The sequence below is a fragment of the Anabas testudineus genome, chromosome 18, assembly GCF_900324465.2.
Source record: "Anabas testudineus chromosome 18, fAnaTes1.2, whole genome shotgun sequence".
NCBI classification, from domain to species: Eukaryota; Metazoa; Chordata; class Actinopteri; order Anabantiformes; family Anabantidae; genus Anabas; species Anabas testudineus.
Window position 1 is genome coordinate 7,387,356 of NC_046627.1, and position 17,933 is coordinate 7,405,288.

At 37.2% G+C, this 17,933-nt stretch overlaps 2 protein-coding genes across 2 annotated transcripts; one reads left to right on the forward strand and one right to left on the reverse strand.

Moving 5' to 3' along the window:
• Positions 1–7: 7 nt before the first annotated feature.
• LOC113155721 (V-set domain-containing T-cell activation inhibitor 1-like) lies at positions 8–8,486 on the forward strand. Its single transcript, XM_026350419.2, has 4 exons — positions 8–60; positions 194–876; positions 4,231–4,593; positions 4,707–8,486. The coding sequence occupies exons 2-4, from the start codon at positions 816–818 to the stop codon at positions 4,805–4,807; spliced, it is 525 nt and encodes a 174-aa protein (XP_026206204.2). The 5' UTR covers positions 8–60; positions 194–815; the 3' UTR covers positions 4,808–8,486.
• Positions 8,487–13,166: 4,680 nt separating this feature from the next.
• LOC113168723 (deoxyribonuclease-2-alpha-like) lies at positions 13,167–15,782 on the reverse strand. Its single transcript, XM_026369759.1, has 6 exons — positions 15,691–15,782; positions 15,333–15,471; positions 15,087–15,174; positions 14,053–14,196; positions 13,744–13,944; positions 13,167–13,576 (listed from the first exon to the last, which is right to left on the reverse strand). Exons 1-6 carry the CDS (start codon positions 15,780–15,782, stop codon positions 13,167–13,169), a joined length of 1,074 nt encoding a protein of 357 aa, XP_026225544.1.
• Between the last annotated feature and the right edge of the window lie 2,151 nt (positions 15,783–17,933).

The following is a 17,933-nucleotide window of genomic DNA, read 5'->3' on the forward strand; positions in this document are numbered from 1 at the left end:
AGGCAGAGTCCAACCAAGAGGACATGAACACAGTTCACCTAGGACAGAAACGTGTCTCCGGTAAGTTCGTCCATTTTTACTACGACTTCTATTCTATTTGATGAAAAACAGAATCTAAATGTGTCTTCTAACCAGTTGATCTAACTAAATAAAGCTTTGTGCAGTCTGACAAATGCTTCTCTCCTGGTCTCAGATTGAATCCATAGAAATCTGCAGTACATAGATTTACCCAGCAGATGTCTCCATGTCTGTTCCACACGGAGTCTCCTAAAGTTCAGGACGGTGAATTGTCTTCGGAGCTACTTTTGCGTTCTCTCTGCTCCATAATGATCTATTGTGAGAGTAGAGCCTGTATCATGCAGTAGATCCCCGCTGGCTGTGTCCACAGAGAGTGGGTTCACCCTCAGCTGTGAGCAGCAAGTATCACTGGAACTCAGAGGGATGGAGACAGTTCATTAACGGAGCTGATCAGCTCTCAACACTGTTATTAGACTGTGACACTGACTGACAGTAGCTGGATCACAGCTGGGATGCTGCTGTCCACTGGACTGGAGCTGGATTTGTGCTTCACTTGTTATTATTGGATTTGCTCAGTGGGAATAAAAACTACATGAACCACTCGGTAGAGTTAGTTCATGTCATGAGGTCTGCAGCCAACAGCTTCTCTGACTTCACAAGGGCGAGACCCTGTCCCATCGGACCAACTCCTCCTCTGCAGAGCTGTGGATGTTTCTCTTCTTCTTCCATCTGTGCTGTTGAACAGTTTGTTCTGTTTGATAATGTGAACAGAATAATTCAGTAGTTTCTACTTGACCATGTTTCCAGCTGTTCTCTGCTGCTCTGTGCTGCTGACTGTGTTGTTTCTTCAGTCTAACGGTGAGTTGAAACTTATGTTTTATCATAAACACTGTGTTTTCATGCAGTAAGTCGTTTTTAGTTTTAGTTTAATTAGGTGAACTCTGACTGTTCAGCTCCACAAACAGAGCTCATTTTAACTGTGTCAGTTTCTGTTTTACTTGATGCTGTGAACTTTTTGTTCGGCAGCTCAGAGCAGGTTGTTACTTCTTTACTGTTCTAGTAGAAATGTTACATTGATCTGTTTAGAGATCAGGACAGACTCTGTCCACTGTTTAACTTCCTAACATCCTGTTTGTTAAACATCTTGTTTGATTAACATCTTGTTTTAGATCCTGTTGCAGCTGTGTTCACATCAGACTGTTTTGATGTTCAGGTGAATTCAGCTGAAAAAACAACTGAATGCATTAAAAACACTTTTACTTAACGTTTTCAGAAAATGAACTGACTATCAACTGGAGTGTAAAACACTGTATTACAAGAAAAATCGTTTTTTTATAAATGTTATTAATTCAGAGAAATCCACCAAACACTGGTCACATTTTTAGGATTTTACACAGACACCAGGGAAACAGCATCATCCCGTCCTACAACACTTATATAACTGAACCTGCTTCACTCCTTTTTATTTTCACATCACCCAGAGACCACAGCTGACTATTAACTGAAGCTGAGTGTGGATGGTGGAAACTGTGTCTTCAGAATAAATTCAACATTCTGGTTTGTTGACGTGGACGATGAGCAATGATGAGTGAATCAAATAGGAAAGAAGTCCAGGTTATAATTATGTTGAACAGTCCGTCTCTGTGGTCTCTTTCACAGACAGGTCTGATGTTAACTCCTACATGGACCTGGAAGTTCTAGTGACCTGTTTGACTTTTGTCCTGACACAGTGTCGACAGCACAAAAAGATGTTTCATACAGGATGAGTAAAAAGGAAAATGTGCAGGTGTCTTATTGTGACTCTTATATCTGAACTTTACTATGAGGACCTGGTTCTTCCTTTGATCGCACTTTGTTCTGCATCAGTTCATCTTTTCTTGTAGTTGCAGCAGGATTTTGTTGTATCCATTATGTGTGTTTTCAAGACACTCAACCAAAAACTATTCTGTGGTGTGAACCTGGAACAAGTCTGAGCTCATTGAATTTTCTGAGAGCTTTATTAGAACATCTGTCAAGCCCCTACTTGCCCCCTGAATAAATCTACCTGTCAGCACTCACCTGGCAACCCTGTGTGTTTTAGAGCCTTCCTGGAATAGTACTTGTTTGCCCTTCATTTAAATTGCAGCCATGGTTTATGGTTGTGGTTCCTGACGCCTGGCTGTCTCTGTTTCTCTGGCAACAAAAGCCTTTAAACCAGCCTGTTGTTGTCTTTATTTAGCTGAGAGAAACAATGAACATCGTTCCTGCTACTTTCCTGTAAAACTGAGATTGTCATTAAATAAAACACAACAACAGCAGTTGTTGACTTGTTGTCTTAATGAAAATGTAAAATAGTATTTAGGTTGGTACAGTGTGTTTTAGTAACTGTAGACTGTTAATTGCTGTATACAAAAACATTTCAATGTGTGAAAATGATTCTGACTTTTTAACTGGAATTCATCACAATTAGAGAGTTGGGTTATAGTTTTTAATCCAGTCTACAGATACATGATATGTATGTTTTAATTTAAATGAATAAATTATTACTAAATAGTGTCCATTAGGACAACCCAAGATCAAACTCAGGCTTTTTCACTGCTGCTGTTAATCTGCTTTAATGTCTTATTTTTCTACAGCCACTGCTTTAAAATTGTGGCTCTGCTCTTCATCAGTTTTCTTCATGGGTCACAAGTAAACAAACTCTGAACTGACTCATTTATCATTAGTAACAAGAATCTCTGAAAAATGAAGTCTCATTACGCAGCTGCACTTGAAATTCTTGAACGTCTTCATTGACTTTGTCATGGATATTTGGAGTGGTTAATTTTATTTTAGCTGGTATAATACAATAGTTGAATAAATAAACTGATCATACAATTTGTTGTGGGTCAGTAGGTAAAGATAAATTGATTCGATTTTAAGTTCCAGTGAACAAACCATCATCAGGCTGAAGCCAAAACAAACACTGAGTGTTGTAGTCAACTATTTCCTACTTTGTTAAAAGTAGGAACACAAAAGGTTCAGGAAATACCATAGAAAACAATTGGCGGATGATAGAACAATTATTTCAATAGTGAAGGAAAATATCCCGTTTTCAAATTCTTTGGTGTCTCAAACCTGCACTTGAAATGCCTGTTTCTGTTATTGTGAGACACACAAGACATAAAACACCAGGTACATCAGCCTAAGATCGAATCAATCAAAAACATGAAGGAATTTGCCACAGCAACAGAAGTTTAAGTCCAGTGTGAGTCTTGTAACAAGACATTAATCCATCTATTCAGCTTCTCCCACTTGTCTGGGGCCTGGTCACAGGGGCAGCAGTCTAAGTAGAGATGCCCAGACTTCCCTCTCCTTTGACATCTCAGAGAAATATAGTCTCTCCAACATGACCTGGATCTTCTCCGGGGCCCTCCTCCTGGAAGGACATGTGCAGGACACCTCCCTTGGGGGGCATCCAGAAGGCACAAACAGATCCGCTCCTTCTTCACCAAGATAGACCTGTACTTCAACCACATTATTGATCAGCTCCATCAGCTCCATCCTTCTTTTATTCATGAACAAGACCTCACGTTACCTAAACTCCTCTACCTGAGGCAGGATTTCTCCTCCAACCTGGAGAGGGCAAGTCAACATTTTTTGGTTGAGAACCACGGCCTCAGACTTGAAGGTGCTGATTCAGTGTGACCTTTAGCATCCATGCGGCTTCGCACTTGGCTGCAACCCTCCCCTGTACACGCTGAAGAACTTGGCTTGATGTATCCAACAAGACATTATCTGCAAAAAGCAGGGATGAAATCCTGTGGTCTCCACACCAGATTCCCTCCCCCCTCCTCAAACTGCTTTTGTAGTGGTGGAGGAGTTTGTGAGCCTGAGTGATCCTAAAAGCTACTCCCTGGTATATTCTCCCTTGAAAAAGCAGTGGACAAACCCCTCATGAGTAGTTCCAAGACCAAGAGCCATTACTTCACCCAGGTTGACATTACTCTGATGTCTGATGCCTTCCCATTGGCCCACCACTTACAGGAAAGAGCATTAGAGGCTGGTGCATTGTGGATTGACTGGTACCTTAAAAGAACCCAATCCACTGTCCTGGATGAGAAATCTGGGACCTGGAACTCGACTACAACTCTGCCCACAAACTGACTCGAAATTATACAACCTGGAAATAATGTGTGTTTGCTGATGAGTCATCTGTGTCAAGTGTAACATTACTGCTTTAAACTTTTTCAGGTCAGCAGATCATCACAGCTCGTCTTGGACTGAATGTCATTCTTCCTTGTCGAACTTCCAGCAGCGCCCCCATCAGAGCTGCAGAGTGGAGCAGACCTGACCTGAAGTCAGAATACGTGTTCTTCTACAGGAACAAACAGTCAGATAAAACCTATCAGCATCCATCTTTTAAGGGCCGTGTGGAGCTGGCGGACAGTCAGATAAAGGATGGTAACCTGTCTTTAATCCTGAAGAACGTGATCAGAAGTGACGCTGGAACGTACGAGTGCAGAGTTCATAGTGCAGAGGACACAGCACGAAATAAGAGAGCTGTTATTAAGTCTGGACCCATCAGCATTGTTCACCTGACAGTCATTGAACCACGTGAGTTGCAGTATTTATACAGAAGCTGTATTAATGACATGAGTTTGTGCTGAAAATGGATTCTGTTGTGTTCCTCAGTTGTCAGCTACCTCACACCTGTTTCTGCTCTGCAGGTAACACACCTGGAAACACAGGGAATGGACAGCACATGGTTGGACTGTTGTGTCTGCAAGTTATTACTGTAATTCTTTATGTGTTGGCAATGCCATACTGAAGAAATGTGGCAAATGTGTGGACCACTCTGATAACTCTTACAGCAGAAGACAGTTACGCTGACTTGCACTGTGCTTGTGCTTAGTGGGAGGTAATTATAGAGTGCTTCTTCCATTGCATAGCACAGCAGTTAACCTTAACAATATGGTGGAAACGTGCTATTTAAACAACTAAGGAATTCATTTCTTGCCTGAAGCTCTATGCAGATTACAGTTTGTACTAAGTCTCCCTGCATTATGCAAAATTTACTTGCTGATGTATCAGAGATGAAGATTCACATATTCAGTGTGACTAGTAGCTCATCTGATAATGAACCACTAACTCTAAACACATTTCATTTTTTATTGTTTCTTCACAATAATAATAATAATAATAGACTTTGTCATCATAGTTGGGAAGGAGGCACAGACATTTCAACTCCAAACAGACACTTACAAGATACTTTTGATTAACAAGTCGAACATGAATTTAAACATGTTCTTCCTCTCCTTGTGCTGTTACCTTGTCGTGGTGGAGATGCTTGAAGGTCTCAAAATCCCTTTAAATTAAGCCAAAGGGGGTTTCAGCTCCCACCAGGTTCAGTCAAGCTGGACCGGACTCAGGTGAGAGGCTAGGTGAAAGACAGCATTAGTGTAAAGGCTCAAATAATCAGGAACAGGTAGTTGCAGGGTAACCATGAAGAACTTGCTAAACTAGGTTCTAACTGGCTAAAGTAAGAGGGCTGGTTAACTGTGGAAATTAACTAGCTGCAATTGTACCCTTCTCTTAACAAAGAAGCTATAAACTGTGGAAGTCTGTGGCTGCCGATGATTTCATCACATGCTGATACATGTTATAATCAATCCTCTTGTCATAGTCCGTGAACTTTCAGTTTAGGCTTGCACAAGTTCTTCAGTTCCTTGGACTGGTTGGACTGGTCTGTGTTAAAGCTGTAAGACTCATCAGTGTGGCATCATCTCTTAGCTTGTGTGCAAAACAATCTGAATTTTTTCTTTTTATGGCAACAACAATAATATATAAATATATAATTCATCTCCAAATCAGAAACATTAGACAAATAGTTCAGTACCATGTAAAAGAAATCATACGTTTTTCAAACTTCTCTACAGATCTTAAATGAGCTCAGCTTCAGGCCACGTATGCTTGACATTATGCTTTGGGTTATTGTCACACTGAAAGTTGAACCATTTCCTAGTCTCAGTTTTCAGTTCAGAACAAGAAGTTTAAAACTTCACAAATGGAGACATTTAATAGCTGAACAGTCAAATTTTCAAAATGTTTTTGATATGAAAGCTAAACTCTGGTCAAGTTACAGACTCTTCTTGAGAAAAATGAAATTAATCCCAATTTTGTGTATCAAAATTTGTCACCCGAACTTCAAGGTGGAGTTTTTATTTGCAGTACAGTTTGTACAGTTTAATATTGTCTTTTACATTTACATTTACATTACATTCTCTTCCACTCACATCCTCTTTTATCCAGAGATCTAGTATTTGCATGGTGTCTCATGCAAATGGCATGCTGACAAGGTTTATGGTTCATATATCTGCAGTTATAGGCCGTCTTCTGCTTTTACTGTCACCTGGTAGAAACAGTTACGTCTACTTTTTCGGCCCAGAGGACATGAGGTGATACAACAGTTGGTCTAACTTTGTTTGTCAGTTGTACTTATTCTTATACCATTTAGAAAAAAAGAGGCAACCTCTTTGGAAAAAAAGCAACTTCTTTTATAATTTTTATTGACTGAAAAGTGTAGTGGTAAGATCGCTGTCTTCCTTGTCGAGCCCCAGCTGTAGTTGCTTTGGATAAAAGCGTCTGCCAAATAAGTTAAATTGACTCGACTGATATTGAGAGTATCTGGTGGACAGGTGCTGAATGGCAGCGGCTGAGGCAGGAATCATGACAGAAAGGAGGCTGTGTCAGCTGTTTTGTTCTATATCTACAGCTCAGTCTCTTCAAGTTGTGTTGTTACTTAACCTCCAAAGTCTTTGTGGCTGCATCAGTAACAACAACATGAGTATTAAAACTGAGACACAGATGTTAAGCTTGATCAACATCAGCTGGTGAAACTGGGTGAGGGTGTCTGATGTTGTTTCACAAGAGTGAGTTTCAGCAACAGAGGGTTAAACCCACAAAGGTTATTCAATAGCTGTGTTTGTGTTTTACAGCAGATAGAATACAGCAGAGAGTGTACAGTTTATTAACACACGCACCACCAGTACACAAAGTAAAGTGATGACTTAGCAGCTGACTGAGACAAAAACAATAACATGAGGAAAGTCACGTCAACTGATCATAACCCAGTGATTCATCAATATTATTCTTTAATATTAATGGTAAATTCCTCAGTAACTCCACAGGAGGACACGTCTGATCATGTGTCCTCACTTCTGTTTCTGCTTTTTAATTTGAATAACAACATCAACTCTGAACACGTGTTCAACAAAAGCTGTGCAGCTTTTACTTTACCAATAACTAAATGTAAATGCTGAGTTCTAAACAGTTTTTCCTGTGATGTTTTACTCTGTTTACCAGGTGTAGCTGGCATCTTAAAGCTACAACATGTAACATTTCTGAATATTTATTTTTTTAGACCCAAAACAACAATGATGCCAATACAGTCAATCCAGTTTTTGATTGAAACCTGCCCTCGTAACCAATCAGTCAGTTCTATTTGTCTGGTGAAGCTAATCAACAGCGTGTTTGAATATCATTCATTTGCTTTGAGAAGCATGTCTTTTGTTTCTCTGAGCTTCATTTATCTTTTCACATCTAAAACTAAAGAGGTTAAAGTTAAAAACAACAGGAAGTACTCTTAGCAGATGTTTCCTCCAACGCACTTTCAAACAGTCCTTGATAACAGTGCAGTCAACCGACAGGCCTGCTATCAGCTTTTTTTCAGCTTACATGGTTTGAGAGGCGCGTTCAGTACGTTATCATATCCTTTCCTGCAGAAGACTGTTGCTTTCATGGCTTTGTGGTTAAATGCCTTCGTTATCTATGAAACTCTATTTTACACACATTTCTGTTCAGACTCAGACTAATTTTGTGTCATGTGGTGAAATTCTCTCAAGGGTTTTCTAGAGGTTGATGAGAATGGAAAATACAAAGGTCACACAGTGACTTTGACCTTTGGCTGTTGACCATAAAAATGTAATTGGTTCATCTTGAGTCCAAGTGCGAATTTATACAAAATTTACAGATATTTCCTTAAAGCCTTCTGGAAAAATATTAATTCATAATAATAATGACATACTTTCATCATCAGAAGATAAAAGACAAAACAAAAATAAAAATGGAAAACAATGAAAATTTAATACAGATCCATAGCAGCAGTTCTAGGACAAGATAACAGCAACTCATGACTGCTGGTGAGGGTTCACTTCCACATGTGATCTTGGTTGACTTTGGTTCTGTCCCATCAGAAGGAAAGCAATTTTGTCTCTACTTCACAATCTGAAATGTCATTTTGGAACTGATTGTTGTGTTTTGTTGTCAGGTTGTGTATCTATGAACCACATAGGTTCTGAAACCTGAACCAAAACTGCAAAACAACACAACAACAGTCGTGTTTTGCACTGAAGGTGAAACTGTGTTTGTTCCTTCAGGGACAGTTGGTTATTCAGGTTTCAGTGTTCAGAGTCCACTAACTTTTAATGTTCCAAATTATCATTGTTTAAAAACAAACAATCATTAAAATCTTAATGTCACAGCAACCACTTGAATATAACGCTTTAGAATTTCCTAGTCATATTTATCCCACTTCACTCCATGTTGGCGACATGACTGAGTGCACTGGCTTTAACTATTATGACAGATTGTTTCTGTCAGTGTCTGTTAATCCTGCTTCCTGCACCAAAACAACTTCCTGTCATTTTGGTTTAATAACATTTTAGATTTATCACAATTCAAACAAAGAATAACATGATTATTTTTGGTTTTATCATTTTTAAACACAACATTTATCATGTAGCTCTTTTTTTGTTTTTTCTAAACAAACTTCTGTTTTTAGTTCAGTTCAGTTTATAGTCTATGTTTCTACAAAAGAAGAAGGAAATCACCTGTTTTTTTAAGATTAAGATTTAAGAGAGTATCTGGTTGATTTAAAAACCTCCTTTCATTTTGTTATCTTCGTATTTCTTCATGATTGTGTTGATGCTTCAGTAGCTACGGACAGCTGTCCACTGCTCTGTGGTACAGAAAGAGCTTTTTCTTGTTCTAAATTGTTCTCTGTTTACAACACATTTAGCCTCTGATGCACTCACAAGTGTTAAATTATTTAAAGCGAAGCAAGTTTTAGATTGCATGTATTGATTAGCACGTCAGTCAAAGCTCCAAATGTGTACACTCACTGTGTGCTACAGTGCCCTATAGATTTTACTGAGGCAGCTCTCTGAGACTCACAGGTCTACAGTGTCTGCGCCACACTGTCAGGTTTAGATTTAACCACTTAGTCCCTTACTGCTTCCACCATCACTCTGTATGTTTAAGAGTTCACAAAAGACATGAAAGAACAGGAAACGTTAGGACTTATCAGCATGGAAATATTGTGTTTGTTGTTCACCTTGGTGAAGCTCAGATCACATTTCACATCCCCTTTAATGAAGGGTGGTTTATTTCCCCTGAGCTTTGTCTAATTACTACAGTACTTCTTGTTCAGCATCCACAAGCCTGCACTTAGAAAAGCTGAACAACAAACACAACAAGCTTCTTTCTGGCTGAGCCACCTTTTTCCTGTCTCTGCAGTTTAATTCATGAGCATCTTAGTTAAAAACTTTTGAGCCGTTGTTTTCTTCTCTCAGGTTTTTAAAAGCTGAACAAAATTTAAAGACTTTTCAATGATATGTGTTTTACAATGATTGTTATCAAATTTCTCCTGTGTAGTTTTACTAGCAAACAACTGTGGTTCAACTAGAACATGCTTCACCAGAGGAACATGTGATGAACATGATATATTCAGGTTTTTGGTGCAGACTCCGACTCTAATGACAGATCCAGACTCTGCAGGAAGATGTTAGAGCCTGCCACTAGAAGGAGTGCTGAGCCCTCAGGTGCTAGGTGGAGGTACGACGAGAAAAAGGACTTGATCAGTGTTTATCAACAGGAGGAGACAGTGAAAGGTCTGAACTTGTCCAGTGACTGGAACAATGATGAAATGTGTGGTAGGATGATGAGAAGCTGGAGCAGAAGTGTGAATGAATTAGGTTCAGGCTCATCACTGAACTGTAGTAAGACAGTAACAGATGAAACTACTGTGCAGGTGCTGCCTCGTCCTGGCTGAGAATCCATAATCCATAATCCTGTTTCTGTTTCTTTTTATTCACATCATTTCACCTCCTCTCCTCTTACCATCTGGCCGACTGATTGTCATTATCTCCATAACACATTGGAAATGTTTGTTCTCTTACCTCTGTGATGCCTGCACTGCTCAGAAAAACTAACTGGTTGAGCACATATTTACAGAATAAGCAACTTCTTTAGTGATTTTCAGGCTGCATCTGTAACACGAGCAATAACACTGAGCTTGATCCACCTCAGCTAGGGCAACTGGGTGAGGGTGTCCGATGTTGAAAGACCTAAGACACTGAGGAACCTTGGCCACTATTGAGGACTGAAAAGAAAGAGAGAGAGATAAAAACCCACTCACACAACACACTTAAATTCTTGTTTAGCTCATTTGTTTGACATTAACATTATTGAAAAGCAGTTTAACAGAGAGAATTTCATTTCATCGTCTTGTAAAAACACTCTCATGTTGAGATTTCCGGCTGTCACAGTGCTGCTAATGTTGCACCAGACAACTTGCTTAACAAAAATAAAAATGTAACCAGCAGAATAACAGATACTAAGTAAACCAGGTTTCTCCAAACTTGTTTCTCAAGAGTGAGTTTCAGCACCAGAGGGTTAAACACATAAACGTTATTCAATATTTGAGTTTCTATTAGAAATCCTGAAGGTTTATTAACCAAAGTTTTATCATTTTGGTTTTGGAAATGAAAACTGAGAAAACTAGTGTTTTTTATTTTTTTTAACCAATTTTTGTTTTGTTTTAAAATTAATGACTGAATGACAAAAAGACATTTGTCTTATTTGGTTCAATGGGGTAAATGTGACATCAAGTGTGAATATTAGTGAAATGTTTCACATAGTTTTATATTTGATCTTTTTTCCATTTTAATTTTAATTTGTGTCCAGAGCTATTTCAAAATATCCAATAATGTGTACGTCTTAAACTCTAATGAGCTCTTTGACATGTACATAATGCACCTTAAAGAGTTATTTCAGTAGGAGTCAGCTCACTTTGATTATCGTCTTTGAGTTTGATTTTAGTGTGCTTGAATATGGCTCTTCAATGAGTTTGTACTGGCATTGTACATGTCTTATTTTATCATTGTATGCATCTTTTTAAAAAGTTTTACTCGTCACACTTTGTTCACTGTACCTAACTTGTCAGACGATTTTTTCCAAAGGATCTGACAAAAAACTAAGTGTAAAAGTTAATCCTGAGTTCTAAACTGCTTTTCCTGTCATGTATTCCTCTGTATACTAGATGAACCTGGTACTTTAAAGCTACTGCATATAGCTTTAAACCAGTGTAACTCACCATGATGGTGGAGTCACAGTGAAATAAAAACATATGATATGAATCACTCTGTGTTTTTGATACATTAGTGAGAGTGAAAGTATTTCTTTCTTGTTGTCAAGAGATGTACGCCTTAAAAACTTAACTCCTATAAGACTGAAGCTCCAACATAACAAAACATGACAGTTCAGGATTTAGAGTGATCATGGTTGTATTAGTGAGAAAGTAAGTTTCCATAGATATAATGTTATTGGTTGTAAGTTGGTTGTAAAATACTGAATCAGCTGGATGAAGAGTGGTGTCATTTTGCTGTTGCTTGTTTATTTACTAAATGAAGCCCAGTGCAGCTTTAAAAAATTTCAACAGTTTCACAGTGTCAAGTGAGATTAGAAAAACACTGTCCTTTTAATCTGAAAACGACCACATATCTGTTTTCACAATTTTCAAATGTGTTTGTTTAATTTCTTTCCAGTTAAATCTATTTTCACTTTCTTTCTTGGTCCTGTGTTGAAACATTCCACACTTGTTCCAGAACATTTCTCTTCTTCAAATTTCAAGTCAAAAAATGCTTTTCTTACACCTTCATTTTTGATGCACAGTGCTCCCCCTGGCCTGTCAAACTGTGATAATGCTCTGTTTGAATCACCAATGCAGGTCCAATCTTTGTCTTCAGACACACACCACTTGGAGTGATCTGATCCTTGTTTGAACTCAACCAGCAAGAATTGTATTTGTTCAATATTATACACACTATGAGCACCTGTCTGACAGAAGGAATCACATTTATCTTTTTGGCTCCAGGTCTGTACATACATTCAGTGTGTTTGCAATAGTAACATAAAGATCTCCAACTGCACGAAATAATAGGAAGAATGACAGTCAGCTGGATAACTTAACACAACACATCTTCACGTTACACAACGTGTTGACAATTTAGGTCTCCATGATTAAAACAATACAACAAAATATTTTGGCTGCTGCATGTGCAAATCACAAATTTTCCCCTTTTGGATACTCTGAGATTTTCTTAAAAAACATCTAAACTTTTTTTTTCCCTTTACAAGAGGCCATTGCTTTGATTGTACTGAGAAGCAACATGTTTTCGAGTTTGTGCAGAATGGTTGAGGTAAACAGCAGTAATACAAAGCACTAATGGGGCACTATCTGTGGTTTCTCTTTAAATAAAGGTAGCATAATAAGGATTACAGAAAAGAAATAGGTTTTAGGTCAATCTAAATAAGTATTTTGTGAATGAAGTCAAGACAATTATGGATATGGTGCTGACTATTTTTACAGAAAACACTTTGGTACAAAAAAGTGTTCACATATTTATATACACGTCATCTATGTTAAATGTGAAGTCCTTATGTTAATAGAAAACATAATCTGGTTGCAATTATATGCCCTCAAAAAACGTCATTTGAAATTGTCATTGCAGTTTAGTTGTATAGAATTATATTTTACTTATATATTCAAATGACAATAACCACCACCTAACCCAACCAATTTCAGATAAAAAGTAACATTTTATTAAAAACACATTTTGAAGCGTTCTAATGAAGCTGACTTTATGACACACACCGTTGAAAACACATCTTACTGTGTGCAGGAGGTATCTCTGGCAGTGTAATGTGATGAGTTAAAATGGTTTAGTAACCAATGTGACTAATGTTGATCAACCCTCATTCAAACTTTGACAAAACATTCAAAAAGCCAAATCTCATTTTATTGATTTTAATTATTTCTTCACATTTTTTTTTCATTAGTTTCATGTTTTCTATGTTTTCTGTTTCTTTTTCGGTAAAACAACAATCTCTGGAGGTTTTCTTTTCATCCCTACGCCTGTATGACAATCCTCATATTCACCTTTCAGCATCGTAAATGCATTATTTACACCTTTATTTTTGATGCACAGTGCTCCTCCAGGCCTTCTAAACTGTGATACTGCTCTATTCGAATCAGCAATACAGGTCCAGTCATTATCTTCAGACACACACCACTTGGAGTGATCTGATCCACGATTCCACTGTACATCAGGTACAGTGGAAAATTTTATTGATTCAACATTATACACATTTTGTCCTCCATCTGGACAGTAAGGACCACTTCTACCATCCTGTCCACCACAGGTCTGTGCATACAAATTAGTCTTCAGTGTGTTGGCAATAGTAACATAAAGATCTCCAACTTGCAAGAGAGAAGAATAATAATTCAGAGTCAGATCTGACAGTCAGCTGGATAATTTAACACAACACAACACAACATTTAAATGTTTGTTAACAAGCCTCCATGATTAATACAATAAAACAAAAATATTTTAGTATTTGTATGTTCAATAAGCAGAAAATTCTCACCTTCTGGCTTCTCTAAGGTTTTCTTAAAAAAACCTTTAAAGTTTTCACCATCCATCGATCTCAAGTCCTGGTAGAGTTTTTTCTTTTTATTTAGCTCATCATCTGATGTCCAAATATTGCGAAAATTCTCAATGTCTGCACTAAAAAACTTTGTGTTTGCAAAATCAAAAATATGAGCTCTGATATTTCGAAGGTGTGTTTCTGAAAACATACAAGAGACATACTTCACATTGAGTTCAACTAGAATGAACTGATTAACTGTACATGTTAACATATCACCAGGTACATTACCTATTGTTTCTAACTCACTCTTGTGAAATGTTACACATATAAATGTCTGAGCATTTTTTACTCCACTGCTAGGAAAGAAGCTATTACTCTCCCTTGTTTTAGGAAATTTGGGTGTACTGTGTAGGACCCACACCACAGTGTCTTCATCCACCATTACAAGCCCTGAGGAACAAGATGAGAGAGAAAAATAATGACTTACACATACTGTAAAGGTCAAACATGACCCTTATGCGGTTGCTGGTTTCTAGATAGTTATAGGAGCGATCTTCCCATAAAGTTTGTCTTTCTGTAAAACTAAGATTTTGTTGTGATTATTAGCCTCTCTTTCTCTCCACCAAAAACTTTAATTTAGGTTTAGTCAACACAGATGATGCTTTAGATTAACTTAATAGGATTAAACCCTCTGAGTTCTTGACTTTCAGTAACTACTAATAAATGCCTACTTTAAATTGTGAGCCAAAGAAATACTGCTTTTTACTATTTGATCAATTATATTTTCTTGTAAATCTCACAAAAGATAAGCTTAAAAATAATGACAAATAAATGAGAGAAAAGCTAATTTCAGCATACAAAAGTACTTTGTTGTGATTGTTGTTTGTACATTTAGTTACATCACATTTTCATTTGTTACACTAAGTAGTGCATTCATTTAACTAGTTTGTATCTTATGTATCAACATGAATAAAGAATCTCAGTTTCAGTTCATCATTGACTTCATATAATCTCAAGATTCAAGATTTCAAAAAACTTTATTAATCCCAGAGGGAAATTGTTTTGCCTCATTACCAATGTTCTCAACACAAACAGAAAGAAAAAGAACCACAACCAGGAAAGATCCAACACCAACATAAATACACAATAACATCAATACAGAAAAACTCAATATATATACAGAATGTAAAATAGATAAATCAAATTGGGTCAATATATATATGTATCTCAGACTCAGTAGTAATTTCACTCTGAATAACATCAGAGTTTGACAATAAAAACACAATCCAGACTCTACATATAAATTAACAGACCTCCCTATGAAGAGGAATTATTTCTACCAACCTTTGCTGTGGCCACATCCAGCCTTTGCACTTGGGTGGCCTGGTGGTGGTTGATCATTGTAGGCAATGAATCCACATTTTGGTTCTACATGTGATGCACAAGGAAAAAATGAAAAAAGAATAAACATAAAATTCAGAAACTGCTGTGCTTCATTTCACAGTGAATGGAAACTGTGTATTATAGTATTTATTGTGTTTCATGTGTTTCCCCATGTGAGGGTTAAGTATATAAAACGTTCTCACGTCAATGAAAATGGGTTCCAAGGTTTTTGCCAGGGCCTCGTCTTTGTTGTTGATAAGCTTACGCGTCTTTTTAAAATCACTGTTTCTTGAATCACTGTAAATAAATTGAACAGTGCCAGGCTGCTTGTACAAAATGTACCTGTTGACAATAATTTCGAAAAAAAAAAAAGAAAAGAAACATCTTTACTATTTTAATTGAGGGTTGTGTAACACAGGGCAGCTCTGCTGTTATTAGTGTGTATAGTGTGTGAGTGGTGAATGAGAGGCAAAGTATACAGTGCAGTTCATTTTGTTTTCAGTTGTTAATATTTGACACACTGTGTGCAGTATTAGATTAAACAAGTAAACTGTGTCTTACCAGTCCACATCACGACCAGCATTATTTTTACAGGATATGTGGCCCTCAGAGCCGCAGCAGAGCAGACAAACAGAGAGGACAACCCTCCACATGACTTCCTGAAATGTCACAAGAGATAAATAATAAGTAATTCAATTAAAGTGCGTGCATGCAAATACATACAAACACATACATACATATATATATATCTATATATATATATATTATATATATATATATAAATATATAAATATTTCATCTCAAGGGTTAGTGGAGTCTATCACAACTTTCACAGGGCACAGAAAGGTAGACATGGGTTTTGAACTTCTTTCTAGCTGTGAGATGACGGTGCCACACACGCCATGCCAAAATGTACTTAAATTGTTTTACTCATTACTTGCGTAATCATTTTCAATAAAAGTAAATTTTAAGATATATGTTTTTTCTAAAAGAGTTAAATAAAATTCTAAACATTAATAAGTTTGTTGTTGACTTTGTCTCTTCTTCAAGCTTAGTGTCAACCTCAGTCTGCCTTAAGTTCTTATGAGTCCATTTTTTCCACTCAACATGTGACATTTCTATTTGACCGCACAACTAGGAACAAGAGGCAATGTGCTGGACTAGGATTTCACATTCTTTCCTAGTTCATGGAAGAAAACCAATGTTGATTTTGTCAAATCAAATACATTGACATATAAACACAAAAGATTCAACTTTGAGTAATTATAATTTATTACTTCTATCCCTGATCTTTGATCTGATTAGAATAGAAACACAGGCCCTGTGTTTGGTTGTTATTCTGTGCTGCTACTAGTCCTCCATCTCTAAACAGGAATAAAGTTAAAGTTACAAGAGGAACAGACTTACCATCTGGCCGACTGAAGAGTTGACTGTTCTTCCCGTGGTCGAACTCTTACTTATATCACAGCTCTGCAGAGGACATTTGCATGGACGTATGGCTCAAATGAAATTCTATATGATGAGATACTGTTCATGTTGAAGATCACTGCTACTCTGCACATAGATAATAATAAATAACTGCTTCTTCAGTTTGAAGCAGTCGTCTCAACTATTAGTTGACAAAACATTAAAGTTTGATAAGTAAAATTTTCTGCAGCTTCAAATGCTGTAAAGCCTTAAACACGTCGAGCTGAATACTTGTTGTCTGCAGAGCTTCTGCTGCTACGTGGAGTATTACGCATTTTGAGACATTTGGACTTTTCTAAATTCTAACTTTCTTTTTCTGATCTTTTTAAACTTTGACATTATGAAGTTTGGTTTTAAATGAAGTGAGTCAGACCTGAACAGCAAATGAGCTGATGTACTATAGAAACTCAATGCCTTCTGATATTTCCCTGTAATTTATTCTGTTTTCCTTCTTAAATATGTTGTTGAGGAACTAATTTATGAACTTTTTACTTTATTTATTAGGACTTGTTAACCTGTTCAGGTCCATTATGTGTTTAGCTTCCACCTGACCAAACTAACTTTAACTTTCTACTCGTATCTCACACGTCAGTGTAACAGAGGAGCAGCTGTATGACTCAGTCTTCAGGTTCACAGATAAACTAATGGCTCAGTGTATTCAAATAAGAGTGAGCAGATAGTGGTGCAGTTCAGTGTTTCTATAGGATCATACTACTATCATGTTCTGGTTACTGACCTCCTCTTCATGTGAGACAGGACTCTCACGATAGTAGAACAGTAAAATGCATTGTGTTTGTATGACTCTACTTGTAGTCGAATAGATCTTGTGACATGTTTGTTTTTACAAATGTAAAATGCCAAGAAGTCTTAGTTTGAGCTGTGTTATTCTTTATTCTGTTTGAACAGTATTTAAATTTTATTTTTATGGCAGCAGACAAGATATTGAATTATATATTTGTGACAGCTGTACTTCTCAGTTCAGGGGTCAGATTAACAAATAGATTAATGTGTTCAAAGTAGTGAAGTAGTTTCATTCCTGGTGCCTCCTGGCCACATGTTGATTGGAGTGGCACTGAACAATTTATTAAAGAAAACATCTTTGTTGGTTTACAGGGATAAACCTATCATGTGCCTTTCTGTTGACACAGTCTGAAGAGGGTTAAACATCCTTCTTGTCCCATTTTAACCACTGTAAATGTCATGCCTGAAGCTGACGTACCTCTGTCACGCTCACCCTTTCTGCTGATAGTACTCACAATATGAAACATATCACTTGCAGTTATCTTTGTGTATGTTACAGAACCAGCATGAAATGAGTTAATTTGCATCTCTAACAC

What these genes read in the sequence shown, in the direction of transcription:
- LOC113155721 (XM_026350419.2), top strand. Translation starts at nt 816, where the DNA reads ATGTTTCCAGCTGTTCTCTGCTGCTCTGTGCTGCTGACTGTGTTGTTT. An exon ending in GTTGTTTCTTCAGTCTAACG is followed by an intron (nt 877 to 4,230) that starts GTGAGTTGAAAC and finishes AAACTTTTTCAG; the next exon opens with GTCAGCAGATCATCACAGCT. An exon ending in CCTGACAGTCATTGAACCAC is followed by an intron (nt 4,594 to 4,706) that starts GTGAGTTGCAGT and finishes TCTGCTCTGCAG; the next exon opens with GTAACACACCTGGAAACACA.
- LOC113168723 (XM_026369759.1), bottom strand. Translation starts at nt 15,782, where the DNA reads ATGTGGAGGGTTGTCCTCTCTGTTTGTCTGCTCTGCTGCGGCTCTGAG. An exon ending in GCTGGTCGTGATGTGGACTG is followed by an intron (nt 15,472 to 15,690) that starts GTAAGACACAGT and finishes TATTGTCAACAG; the next exon opens with GTACATTTTGTACAAGCAGC. An exon ending in TGTGGCCACAGCAAAGGTTG is followed by an intron (nt 14,197 to 15,086) that starts GTAGAAATAATT and finishes CTTGTTCCTCAG; the next exon opens with GGCTTGTAATGGTGGATGAA.